The following is a 13,796-nucleotide window of genomic DNA, read 5'->3' on the forward strand; positions in this document are numbered from 1 at the left end:
TCACATGTTCCCAAATGTATCTGGAATTTATAAGGGCCAAATAATCCTCCTGTCCTCTGTCATGATTGTAGAATTATGTTTAGCAATAATCAAAATGATCCTTCTTTAATATAGCGAAGACTTGGGTATTGATGTTTTATTATCTTGCTGAGAATAGCCTGAATAAACAAACTTTATTTCTGCAAAAGTTTAGCTCAACACCAACAAAAGCGCAGCACATATTTTAGACATCACAATTAAAACAGAAATGTGCTTTTTAAAATTAATACAGAAACAGTGCTGTAGTAAGTACAAACCTGATGTATAATCCTTAAGGGAAAAAAATCAAATAAAATAATACAATTAATATAAAACAAGATTTTTTTCACAATGATATCACAAATGAAGTGCCTGTTAAACAACAAATAAAACTATGTACATACAAACAGGTATTCATATATATTTCTGTTTGTTTGTTGTTTTCATTTTATGAAAGCAGCTTCTGGTATCTTTCCTTGAGCCTAAAAGAGAATAAAATATTATGATGAATGACTAGTTTTTAAGTCTCAAATGGATGTGATGAGATTTCAATAGCACATGGTCCACCTCAAACTATTAATCAGAGCACTGTAACCAACATAAATTGACTGTTATGATTTACAACATGTTCACAAATCACCTGATCTCAAAGAGGGAATTCAAATACAAATACTGAAAGCATGACTCAAAAGACAGACATCGAATTTAGAGACGGTAAATAATCTTTTGAAAAATTTTAAACGAGTCAGGTTTTCAATAGTTAATGCAATGAACTGCTGAAATGAAATGAGGACATATTATACACCATTTACTAAAAACTGTCGTCTCTGTTATCGGCCAAGCAGATTCATACCTTTAGTTCCGTGAAAATCTGAGCAGCTCGGTGAAAATCCCACGCGTTATCCTGCAGACATCTAACAGCAATACACAAGCCTTACTAATAGAATCAGGATAATATTGACTAGAGCTGGGCGGTATCACCAAAATCTTATATAAGCAAGTCTTTAAAAGCAAATGCAACTTTACGAAGTAACAGTACAGTATAGTATTTTCACTGGAAATTCAATGAAAAACTGTATATCCTAAATAACCCTGTGATGATGCCTATTTCTAAATGAAATATTTTTCAAATAGAAAGTACTTTATTTTAAAATAATGTAAAACAGTCCCACTAATAACTGCACAAATATACCTACTGTAGTATAACTTACAGCCCAACATCCTTGGAAACAAATAAATATGATGGAAAATTTAAAAAAGCAGGGATTTTGATATCGCCCAGCCCTACTATTTCCCATATCATCCATAGAAACTTTCATATTTAGTTATAGAATCAAAGTGCCCCTATTATGCTATTTTAAAGGTCACTAATTTTGTTCTGGAGGTCTCATGCAATAGGTTTACAAGTAAAAAAAATTTTTTTTGTTCTAATATATGTGGATGCACTGTGTATAATTAATTTATATATATATATATATATTGTCTTTAAAAGCCTTTAATAAGCATAAAACGGATCCCAGTATGATGAACACAATATCCGTGCACTAGCTCTTAAAGTAACAGCAGCCACATGAGTCATTAATTTTGTCATCAAAACAACAAAAGAGAGCTTTAAGTTAAACGAATCTGGATTAATAGCCTATGCATTTGATTACTATATTCAGTTTCTGTCTATGAATACTAGACCTATTCAAAAACTTTACTCTTTATTTGTATCTTTATTCTATTGTATTTATTTGTGCAACTTTTTTCAATTTAATTGAACAATTTAAATCAAGCCTCGTGTTGTGTAAATTCTTAACAACATTACCCCATTGTAAAAATGCAATGAGTGCAAACATTTAGGCAAGATAAATTTAATAATTTTGTTTGGCAAAAATGGGCCTAATAGGGGCACTTCAAGACCTACAGGTGTAAGGGCATGGCTTTTCTTCACTGCTCACTTTTGAGACCATTCCAGGTTCATTTCAGACATCTGAGAGAAGGCGGAGAGCATTTCCTGCTGTGATGCAGAGATGGTGGGCACTGGGCTACTCGAGAGGGTTGGGGCTGGTGCTGCAAACGCACAGCGGATCTCCTCAGTGGTGGCGTTCCTCACAAAGAGCTGGTCATTCACGATACACAGGCTGCAAGATGCAACAGATACCAATTAACATGCATCAAATCAACAGGATATTTGCTTCTTTTAATTGGCTGTTGGACAGTCAACATTCAATCTGTGAAATTCACCCACAGATGGACAGTGTGTCCACAGGGAGAAGCCAGTAAATGAACATAACCATATAAAGCAATACATTACAACAACAGGTAAAGAAAAACAGAAGCAGATAGTGTTTTTATTTAGTCACGGTTGTGATTTGCTGTTGGCTTTTCCTACCCAGAATTCCGAGCTGGAACTGTGACGAAGACCCTAGAGAACGCCATGACAGAGTCTCTGGATTTGTCCTCAACTGAAGAGAAGAAAATAAACATTTTGAGATGAACACGCTGTTATTTTGACATGTAACTGTGTTCAAGCTAGACTCACCCTCTTTGAACACTCCACTCACTGTGAACACTAATAAAGTGCTCTATGGAAAAGACCGGAAAACAACAAGATGTCAACAATTGTAAATAGCTCCAGTGATAACAGTGTTAAAATCATTGAGGAACTTACTGTGTATGTGTTGACGTCAACATTGATTAAATTAATGTCATGCTGGGTCTTTGGGAGCTCATTCAGGAAGGCGACCAGAGTCAGGCGAGTGTGTTTTAGCAGGCGAAACCTACCGGCTGTAAAGAAGAAGAAGATGGCTGTACATGACAAATATGAAATGGTTTTTAACATTGTAAACTCTAATTTGCTTGTTTCTTTTGAATCATACAGGGATCTTTGATGTTCTTGATATTGCGGCTGTGTCTTTGATAATCTTTCAACCTGCATCTGCAAAATTATAGGGAAAAGAAATGAGACCACAAATAAACTTTTTTTTTTTTTTTTTGCACATTTACAAACATTAAAAACAATTTTTTAACTAAAGTCTGGGTCACATTTTACCCCCAAAATAAATAATGAAACAATATATATTAAAAACAATACTTCAAAAAGTTGCAAAAAGTCAAAGTTTTAGGTCAATGCATATTGCAAAGTATTAGATATTATATTGTTATTAGGGCTGTCAAACGATAAATCGCATCCAAAATAAAAGTTTGTGTTTACATAATATATGTGGGTGCACTGTGTATAATTATTTTGTATATATATATATATATATATATATAAATACACACACATGTATATAGATTTATATATAATTTATATTATATATAAATATAAATATTTTATATATAAATAATACTTTTTTCTTAAATATACATGCATGTGTGTGTATTTATATATATACAAAATAATTATGCACAGTGCACCCACATATATTATGTAAACACAAACTTTTATTTTGGATGCGATTAATCGTGATTAATCGCTTGACAGCCCTAATTATTATATTATTGAATAGTAACCTGTTTATATTAGATTTTGTGATGCACCAAATAAATGGCATATATTAAAGATAGCCTAATGCTAATCTCGACGAGTAGTGTTTTAAGACCGTACCTGGAGGTGTTATTAATGGGTGGCAGACTGAGAGAGAAGCAGGCACTGTCATGATACGCCTCCAGCAGCCGCTGTCTATCCCCAGAGTCATATACACAGTAATAACTTACACAAAACAAACACAAACACACATCACTGCTGATAAAAGCATGCTTTCTAGTAAAAACATTAAGAGGCACCTCTAGTAAAACATGTCCACACATGCACTTACTGTTGCAGAAAACGCTGAATGAGATTCTGGATATCATTGGAGAAAAAGCAGCTGCCCTGAATTAGTTTTACAGACACATCCAGTCAAAAACTTCATGGACATGCTTCAGGTCATTATAACAGTGCAGACTTCTAGGCTACCTTGCAAGGAGGGATGTTTGTGCGCGTTTCCACGTCAAAGCAGATCGGAAGTGGAAGCACATGACCATCCTATGGGAATAACAACATTACAAAGAAAACTGCATAAATCACATCATGCAACTGTTAGTGACTATATTTTGATGATAGATTATAAATTTGAACATTGTTTTTCTTTTTTGCACATTTTTGATTTTACGTTTGCTTTATTCCAGTCAGGAGAGTGTCTGATGAAACTTAATCGGTGTGTTCTTTAGGCAGCCAGTCTGGAATCAGACCTCCTGTCCCTGACCAATCAATGATTGACTCACTTAATATCTACACTAACAACTGCACCGTACATTCAGTCCTGTTAGGTCAAAACATTATTGACAAATCAAAAAAGCTCACCAATCTGTGAAGCCTGGGAAATCGCTCCCGAACAGCACTGTCACGGGAGACAAGAGGAAAACGGTGATGTTGCAGACGCACCAAAATCAAGTCATTGATTTGTGTTTATTCTTCACTCAAAAAAATGAACTAGGAAGGTTGTGCACTTTATGTAATATATTTAAATTTAGCTTACTTATAATAATTGTTTTTTTGACTTGAAATGTTTTTTTTTCTATTAAGGTCTATGTAATTATGTCTCAACTTAACCGTACAAAATCCTTACGTGTTGTCTAAACACAAACCATTTATGTTAAGTAAAAAATGTCGTACATCCAGAGGGTGGCAGTATAGTGCGAGCCAACTGCCATTGTGTTCAATCTGCTTAAATATATGTACAATTTAAGTTTACTTAATCCATTTGTGTTGGATTACATGATTGTTTTGTGTCGCATTAACTGAAACTGGGCGGTGCTTGTTAGTTCCCAGCATGCTTTGCATATGGTTGAATTAAGAGAGAATAAATGTTAAAATTAAGTGTTATTTTATCTTTTTTTGAGAAATTTAGAAAAGGCGAAGACTTGATAGTGTGTAATTGTGTTTAATGTAAAATTACATTGGAATTATTAGAACCATTTAAATTACAGTGGGTTACCATTGTGGAGAAGAGTGGAGCATTTTGTTTGGTTCTCGACTGATTAACCTCTTTTCTATTGCTTTGGTTAAAGGTGCATGTTAAACTTAACATTTAAGATGCTCAATTTAATTATGCGTCACTAAAATAAATGAAATATTAATGGATTAATTCATATAAAAAGATACCTGAATCATGCCAAGAAGCCTTTAAAAATTCACGTTGAGACTACTTAAATTGGGTCGGTTAAAATTACTTAACTAAATTTACTTAATCAAATTAAAAATTACTTCATAATGTTGAAGTTACTTATTTTCATGATGTTGAAGTTACATGAACAAATTATATCCAGTTAGGTGGAACCTGTTGACGAAATAAAATTAATTAAAGCCAACATGTAATTTTTTTGAGATTTATAATACAAATGAATCATTTCTGAAATGTGTTTTGATCACGTGATAAATGAAATAAAATATTTAGAAACATAGTGCCAAGATCAGCACTGAAAAAATTAATAGTATATGAAAGCCATGCAAGCACAGGGAGAAATGACAAACAAGACAATGACACAATCAAACAACCAAAACAAACTTGTCTATTTGTGACGGAAGCTGTGGTTTTATTGATGTGGTTTTTGACAGCTGACTTTGGATGAGTTAATTTCAGAAGCAATGATTGCTGCTGACTTGATTTTTTATCAGCTTTGGCACTGATGCTTGCGCCCTGATATTCATCAAAAAGCATCCCAAAGAGAAATAGCCAACAAACTTCATTCAGCCATGAGAATGAAGCTAGTTGGGAGAGAACGGTAATACAATGAATGGGGAGTCAGTCTTTACACCTGTTCTGACTGCCAAATATATATATCAGTTCATCACTACAGGGTTCCAGACTGCGACCAAATAGTCGCATTTTGCGACCAAAATTTGAGAGTGTGCGACTGAATTTTACATCCAGTTGCACATGTGCGACCGGTAAATTTGCCACACGTTAAACGCATGGTAAGCGTGGAAGGGACGCGTCAATGAATCCGTGACAAGAATAGCGCGATTAAACGTCTGTGGGAAGGAGACGGAGACAAATATCACAACCTGCAATGTGCGTCTGAGCAATAAGCGATCTATCGACACGTTACCTAGCAGCGAATACAAACAAAATGAAAGTGGAACTAAAATGCGCAACTCACGGACGGACCGTTGGCGTTTTTATTAGGTTGGACATAATGGGCAGAGCAGCGCATAGTGGAGCCCCCCGAACCACTGACAGTAATAAAGCCCCGAACTTGCCAGTCGCGGGCCGATCTCGATCACGCGACACTGTTACTAGCAGATCCAGTGAATAAATCCATTGAATTCACCTCAGAATTAATAACATCATCGCTACGAGATCCAGTGAGAAACACTCCGATTCGGCGCAGAGTTCTGTTATAAACCACAGATATCAGATCAAACAGTGCTGACGTGGAAACCAGGAGAAACACTTATAGAAGGCTTTCAGTCCACAAATCAGCAACATTCACCATGGATTTAGGCTAGTAAGTTAACTCTAACCATAAATATGATGTCAAACGCTTACAACGTAGCCTACACATCTTTGTCCTGCTCTTCAAAACGATAATATCATATATAACGTTAAATGTTTTATTTTTTTGTATTTTTTTGTGATGATCAACACATTTTTTGTTCATTCTTCAAAGATTTTCCTAAAACGAAAAAATTTAAGATGTTGGAAAACTCTTATTTAAACATTAAAATTATTATTATTTAAAAAAAAACAAAACAAAAAAAACATTGTATACAGTAAGATGTTTATTGGCTATTCACTCCAAGTCCTTATATACATACATGTTTTCTCTCCTTTTGTTTTTAATTAATATTAAGACATTATAAGAGGATAACTAAATTAATCTAAGTGATTTATTATCAGCCCTAGTGCTACCAGTTTTTTTTTTGTTTTTTTTGTATAACTCGAGTTCTGATTTGAGGTGGTGCTGCCTTCAAATTTGAGTCTGGAGCCCTGTGAACTTAAAATAAAACAGCATATCATAATGTTAAGTCTATTTATTATTAAAGAATTTGTCAGTATTACAGTGATTTTGGGGGAAATTTGAATAATTGCATTGCGAGCTGATTTAAGGTGTGCCCGTAAATTTTCTGCTTGTGCTCCTAAAATTTTCAGTCAGGGGCAACAGCGCTCCTAGTAAAAAAAGTTAGTCTGGAGCCCTGCACTAATTTAAACAATTAGTTTGATCCTAATTGGTGGTCTGCTGTTATGTCTCACAAGGAACCGAGATTTAGTATATCTGTCAGCTAATCATATCATCCTTGACCTTTAACCTCACAGTGTGTGTCCCAGCTCACTGGCACTGACCTGATGTATGAGGCCTGATCTTTGAAGTGATCACACAGGGGGTTCCTGTCCAGCCACAGCTCCACCAGCCTGAACCCCTTCACCACATCCAGCTCTTGTTCTGACTTCAGCTACAGACATGGAATGAGATAAAACAAACACTGAAAGTCAATTCTGTGTAGCTCACAGTTGAGCAAACTGAAGCTAAAGAATTAAGTGGGCTAATAATATAACAAACATATCTCACTATCGATGTAAATAGAAGAGAGTAATAGCAGCGGCCTGAGCGTCTCTTACCTCGTTATGGGACAGGTTCAGTGACTGCAGGTTGGGGGTTTTGTTCACCAGTTCTGCTATGTCATCCAACTTAAACAGCTTGTTGTTGCTCAGGTTCAAGCACAACATCTGTGAAGGATCAAAGAAAGATAAAATGTTCCTTCAAACTCTAAATGTTGGTTTACATGAAAGCAGAGTTTCCCAAATTGGGTTCCTGAACATGAATGAATGTTAGGATACGTTTAACTTTAAATACAGCTCCGAAGCGTTATTAGAAATAGAGTTTTGACCGTTATTCCGACCTGGGACATTCTTGCGTGACGCTGTCAAGTGGCCAAGACCACAAGTGTTGGTATTGGACAGGCCCTACTATCATAAGCTCTGACTCTATGTCACTCTGAGAGACCTGACAAATGTTTCCTGGAATAAGTGTCTTGAGAATGACGTATCCACAGCTGTTTATCCAAGAAATATAGTTCAACGTTTCCACCTGCTGGATGTTTTGATTTCTGATTTTTGTCTAGACACCATGGCTGAGCTTGGCTGGATTAGATATAGTTACTATATTTATACTTCACGGTGGTTAGATGAAGGAAACAGGTTATGAAGCAATAAACACCAGGCCTTTGACACGCTTCTCGAAACATAATGGTGAATGTAAAGAATCTTAAAGCTACACTGCCACCAATATTACCCAGTTGAATGCATTTTAAAAAAAAATAATCATAATAATTTGTTAATAATTTGAACAAACCCCAAACACCAAGTCTTACCTCTGGGATATTCTCCTGTATGATTTTGATCACAGCTTGCATGCAGTTTTTTCGGTTTAAGATTATCTCAATATTTTGAGAAACCAAGTCTGGTGACAAAAAGAAAAGGTCCAATTTCTCATTTTGAAAAGCTCTCAACTCATATCTGACAAATGGATAACTGTGTAAATCTTGACTTGGGGAATCTATTGAACTTTTTTGTGCTGTGTCAAACCCTCAGTGTAGTTTTACCTGGATCAGAGCGGATGCTGCTCAGGTTGAGAGACTTCTGGGAACCATCGAAGCGTTTGGACATGCAATGCTGCAGAACAAAATAGCAACAGTTAAAGTTGCCATGAAATCCTAATTGACAATTCTTGTTTACATGGAATATTGCAGCATTTTTTTTCAATTCATGTGCCGTCATAATCTTTAATCAAAATATCTTCCCCTCCTTCTTGTAGCGACTTCTCTTCTCTGATGTTGTGTTTGGGACAACCTGTCACTCACATGAAATCCACCAATAGCAAACCACAACCATCCAATTCCTGATGGACAAAATCAAGTCCGGCCCTACACTTTTTCGAGAAGCCGTTTCACTTGGATACACATCACAATAGGGAAGAAAAGACTATCGCAATTCCCATTTCAAGCTGACTTTGAATGGAACAGCTGCCACCTGTAGGCCACAAATGTTACTGCAGCAGCTGCAGCTCAGACCTTTAAATGTTCCAGATCTTGTGGTTTCAGCTCACTTTGGAGGAATGGGAGACTGGAACAATGGCTCATAAGCACGACCACCTAGTGAACAAGAAACATGGAATTCAGGATCCATTAGTACAAGATGAATGTTTTTAAGGATCAATGAAGCAGTACAGTACCCTCTGCCCTTCACTGTCTGTAACTCTGCGTGTGAGTTTACACAGAGCGCTGGCAGTGGCAGCATCCTCCAGATAGAAATGAACTGTTTGTCCCTCTGTGGAGTACTAGACAAAAACACAGAGAGACACAACCAGAAAAACAAAGATGTGACACATCAACTGAAAACAATGTATTGTTAATTTGTCGATTTAAAGGGGACCTATTATGCCCAGTGTTAGAGGTAGTGCATTACAAGTAACTTGAGTAATGTAATCAGATTACTTTTTTCAAGTAACTAGTAAAGTAACGCATTACTTTATTAATTTACAACAAAATATCGGAGTTCCTTTTTCAAATAAGTAACGCAAAGTTACTTTGTTTTCCATTTATTGATTGGCAGCTCTACTGTCCCCATGTTGAAAGTATTCGAAAGTTCAGAGGATTTATGTTAGCCGTGTAAACATGATGGTTATTGTAGTTTTATAATAAATGTGAGCAGCCATTTACTCATCTCACTTGCAAAAAAAAAAATGTGTTTGTGTGTGTGTGTGTTAGTCTGATGGATTTCAGACTTGACGGGTGTCTTGCTACGGGTGCAGTGCCGAGTTTGACGTTGTTTGGATTAGCTACGCACAAATAAAAATGTCACTGAACTTTTGCTGTGTAATTCTAACAATGAGCACTCAAACACACCAAACCAACAATGACTAAAAACACACAAAAACTGATTTTGCACGGGCACTTTGCACTAGTATTACAAATATAGTATTACAAAACAGTGAAATACAATCTCAGAATATTACACAAACCTGCAATAGTTAAATATATTAAATTACACAAATATGCCTGGTTTGATTGGTTTTGTCAACTCGAAACTAATCCTGTAACCCTGAGTTTGTTCAACTACCATCATGGTACATGCCCCAGAACTGTGAGTTTCAGTACACTACTACAACCAGGCCTCACCCCCCTTTATTTGCATATGTTTTGGGTTGGATTCATTTAAATGAGGGATATTGTGACACATACCTCCCTGAAGAAAACTCAAGACTACAATGGAGGTGTTTCGGGGAGTTCAGAAACAGCGCGCACAGATATAGAGAATAACTCCCTTTGGAGTAGACTTGTAACTTTGAATACCTTTTTTTATGCTCAAACAGCAACATTGCAAACTAAAATATTCAACATTTACCAATAGAGTTAAACACAACTGAATTACAAACAGCTCCACTGACCTCTAGTGGACATACAGTTACACCTTCTAGCTTTGTTTTAGCAGAACTGACCACTTCAATTACAATCACTTACGTGTAATGGAGTAAACGCAATGGGACAGAGATTCTGTAGTGATGTTAGCAGCCATCTTTTATCATACTTTTTTCCATGTGGGATCTGTGAAACAACACAGTCATCAGGAGTCTTGTTTTGCTTTAAGGTTTATTATCTTATTGTGGATAAATCTGTCTACAGTGGAGCTCAATACTTAATTCATATGATCTCTATTGTGATGTAGTAAACACTGATGTTAAAGTACTAGTTTTCTCATCATTTACACCCCATCATGTCATTCCAATCCACTTCTACTGTATTTCTTTGTGAAATTATATAGGGTTTATTTAGGAACACTGTAAAGTTGAAAAAATGGAGAACTATTGCTGATCTCTTACTGTTATTTTGAACCATGTTTTTTCTTCCCTCCCTGTATCCTCTGCTCCGAATCTGCGTGCATTCCTCTCTCCTTTGCTAATGGGACGTCCATATGGATCACTGCAGGAAAAGCATAACATGAGCAGAGAGTTACATGCCAATATGACATACATCCAATCCTTATTTATGAAGCTGAATCATTTGCAACAACACTTACAATCTCTGTTTGGACACCCCATACTGACCACCGATCACAGACAGATCAACACAGCCGTTCTGAAACCTATTGCGGGGTCCTGGGCAAGGCGGTCCTGGGGCTCTACCACGATGCTGCAAGTGAACTGGATCATTGTGTAAACTAGCCTTGACGGACCCCCAACTTTGACGGACCCCCAACCAACGGCCATTATGATCTGAAAGACATAAAACACAAAGTTAAAAAGACATGAAAAAGATACTCTGACACCTGTACAACGGCATGAGATGGTGCCAAAGTTTCAATCGTTCTTCAAAATATCTTCCTTTGTGTTCAGCAGAAGAAAGAAACTCAAACAGGTTTGGAACAACTTGAGGTTGAGTAAATGATGACAGAATTTTCATTTTTGGGTGGAGTATCCCTTTAAGTACTCAACAGTCTGTGGTCTCTGTTGTTGTATTTTTTGCTACATAATGCACCAGACATTTTCAATAGGAGACAGTTTTTCACTATGAAGCCACACTGTTGTAATCTTGGCATTGTCTTGCTGAAATAAGCAGGAATGTCTCTTAAAAAGACATTTCATTGATGGCAGCATTATTCAAAAAATTAAAGTAAATATATTATAAACACTCAAAATAACTAAATGGGTACAAACGCATATTCAATCCAGCTCTAAGTAGCAGCAGGTTCAGTTTTACCTGTAAAGGCGCTGTCAGTGTTCCACACCTCTCTCATCACAGCAGAGCCACTCGAATCTAAGAGAATTGAAGGGAAAGATTCAAGCAAAGGCAGATTATTGTTGTTGTTCATGAACTTAACTTACTGCTGTGTGCCCGAGCAGCTTCTGATATAACAAAACTACATAAATAACTGTGTTTGAGCTCAAAACGAACAGTAGAATACGATTAATTGCTTCAAAAAGAAGTCATTTTAATTTACAAGTTAATGAAAAGTATTATACCAAAACTGCACTGACATTCACATTTTTCCGCACCAATTTAACAGTACATTATTAATACACTTTTATGATTGTAATATTTAAATATAATTCATAATTCCATTCCATACAATTATAATATACATACAAATACATATATTAATGGAAGATTATTTAGTTAATTTAAAATAGGGTGACCAACCGTCCTGTTTTCACGTCCTGTCCTGGCTGTTCTTTATAAAGTGATGAAAACGTCCTGGTTTTCAGAAAACTGGTGGTAAAGTTAAGGTCTACAAAATATATATGATGATATAAATATAGATGGGCAAAATATGAGATATAAATGTATGTTGTTAGTTCATATTTGTAAGTTTGTGAGAGATATTTTTGTTCAATTTGGAGGTATTTCTTTTAGTTATTTATATATTTATTTTTGTAATACAGAAGATACATTATTACTATCATTATGTCATTCATTATTTTTGAAACCTGTCATAATAAAACGTGTTGAGTAAACTCTGAGAAGCCTATCTGAATTTGTGTCTTGTAATATAACAATTTTCTATCCATACAGAGGGCATAGCCTACTTTAATGTATTGAAATGAATAAGGCATCTGTGAGTAAACTTCGAGTATCATTTGAGTTTTCTGTCTGTCCTGTTTTTTGGTAATCACAATGGTCACCCTAATTTAAAATCAAACATAAATAATAGGCAAAGTAATATACAATTTGACCACGGTCCAAATACGTGTGATCTTGTAAACTTTAAAATGTATTCTAAATGTAAATGTAAACTTTAAAATGTATTCTAAAAGTTCAAACCCTGCACATGTTTCCTGTTCAAAAGATGTTCAGAAGTTTAATTTGACCATATTCACCATGAATGTGCAGGATTTGCACAGAAGTTAGGCTTCGGCCTCTTAATAGGAGAGGTGCTTCACATTTTGCACCAAATAACTAACCTTGACGTGTTTAAGTTAGTAATATAAAAACGCGGTAAAAATTTAAAGACGGGCAGCTCAAACCTGTCAATCACTGCCTAAATCAATACAACGCAGAGTGCAACTACGATTCGGTACTATAGTTTAAGACACCAAAGCATATCGGTTCATATAAAAACTTAAATAATGATAATTTTGGTACCTGAGGAGCTGGAGCAAACCCGTGTTATCATCACTGACAGGTTGGGGTACAATTCACGGTTTCGTGTCATCGTGAACCGACTCGATTTCGTATAATTGCGCGCGACCGCGTGCACTGCTCTTACTGATGCACGTGGACTCTGTGCAAATGTTCTGCTTCATCTTGCCTCGAAAACATGTGCGTTGCACCGTGCATATTTAATAGACAAGAGCAAAAATATATCGTCTTACGCATTAAGATTTTTAACCCTAAAATATTTTTTGGGGGGGCAAAGATTGAGTACTCGTCACAAGATTTGCTTCATTTTATTATTAGTCAGCTTGACCTAAATCCAACATGGCTGCCAGTGGTGCAGAACATTCAGATATTTAGATAAGTAAATATATATTAAACTTAATTTTCTTCTGAAAAAAAAAAAAAAAGAATACTGCTAACGTTAATTGTGAACATTGTCTTTAGGTTTTGAAGGAGAAAATTAAGTAATATGATGTTCATGTTATTTAGCACGTTTTGAAATGTGTCTCCTGAGACACGTTGCCGTTTAGGGTATAAAAAAGAGATTAAACTAGCTCTATTATCTAACCAAGTTGTGTTCCAAATTTGAAGTTGATATCACAAAAAGTGTGTTCCCATGAGATTTTGTTTAGGCATAATACAAAAAAATAGC

The 13,796-nt window shown here is 35.7% G+C and overlaps 1 protein-coding gene across 2 annotated transcripts; it reads right to left on the reverse strand.

Moving 5' to 3' along the window:
- Positions 1–121: 121 nt before the first annotated feature.
- On the reverse strand, positions 122–13,381 carry nxf1a (nuclear RNA export factor 1a). Of its 2 annotated transcripts, none has more exons than XM_089135046.1 (22): positions 13,130–13,381; positions 11,747–11,803; positions 11,067–11,262; positions 10,870–10,969; positions 10,511–10,594; positions 9,223–9,327; positions 9,062–9,142; positions 8,594–8,663; positions 8,363–8,451; positions 7,611–7,718; positions 7,335–7,444; positions 4,352–4,388; positions 3,965–4,033; positions 3,825–3,880; positions 3,614–3,688; positions 2,883–2,941; positions 2,675–2,790; positions 2,546–2,588; positions 2,396–2,468; positions 1,962–2,144; positions 872–932; positions 122–500 (listed from the first exon to the last, which is right to left on the reverse strand). In XM_089135046.1, the coding sequence occupies exons 1-22, from the start codon at positions 13,197–13,199 to the stop codon at positions 462–464; spliced, it is 1,881 nt and encodes a 626-aa protein (XP_088991172.1). In that variant the 5' UTR covers positions 13,200–13,381; the 3' UTR covers positions 122–461. The 2 variants fall into 2 exon arrangements, with proteins under 2 accessions (XP_088991172.1, XP_039504553.2); XM_039648619.2 differs by having other exon boundaries at positions 3,614–3,718; positions 13,130–13,379.
- Positions 13,382–13,796: the final 415 nt, after the last annotated feature.

This window comes from Pimephales promelas, chromosome 9 (assembly GCF_988280905.1).
Source record: "Pimephales promelas chromosome 9, fPimPro1.hap1.1, whole genome shotgun sequence".
NCBI classification, from domain to species: domain Eukaryota; kingdom Metazoa; phylum Chordata; class Actinopteri; order Cypriniformes; family Leuciscidae; genus Pimephales; species Pimephales promelas.

Bases quoted from the DNA above. Each gene is read 5' to 3' on its own strand.
- nxf1a (XM_039648619.2), bottom strand. From the start codon at position 13,199: ATGACACGAAACCGTGAATTGTACCCCAACCTGTCAGTGATGATAACA. The intron at 10,595-10,869 runs GTAAGAGATCAG...GTTGTTTCACAG, and splicing joins AAACATGGTTCAAAATAACA to ATCCCACATGGAAAAAAGTA. The intron at 2,942-3,613 runs GTACGGTCTTAA...ATAATTTTGCAG, and splicing joins CCCATTAATAACACCTCCAG to ATGCAGGTTGAAAGATTATC.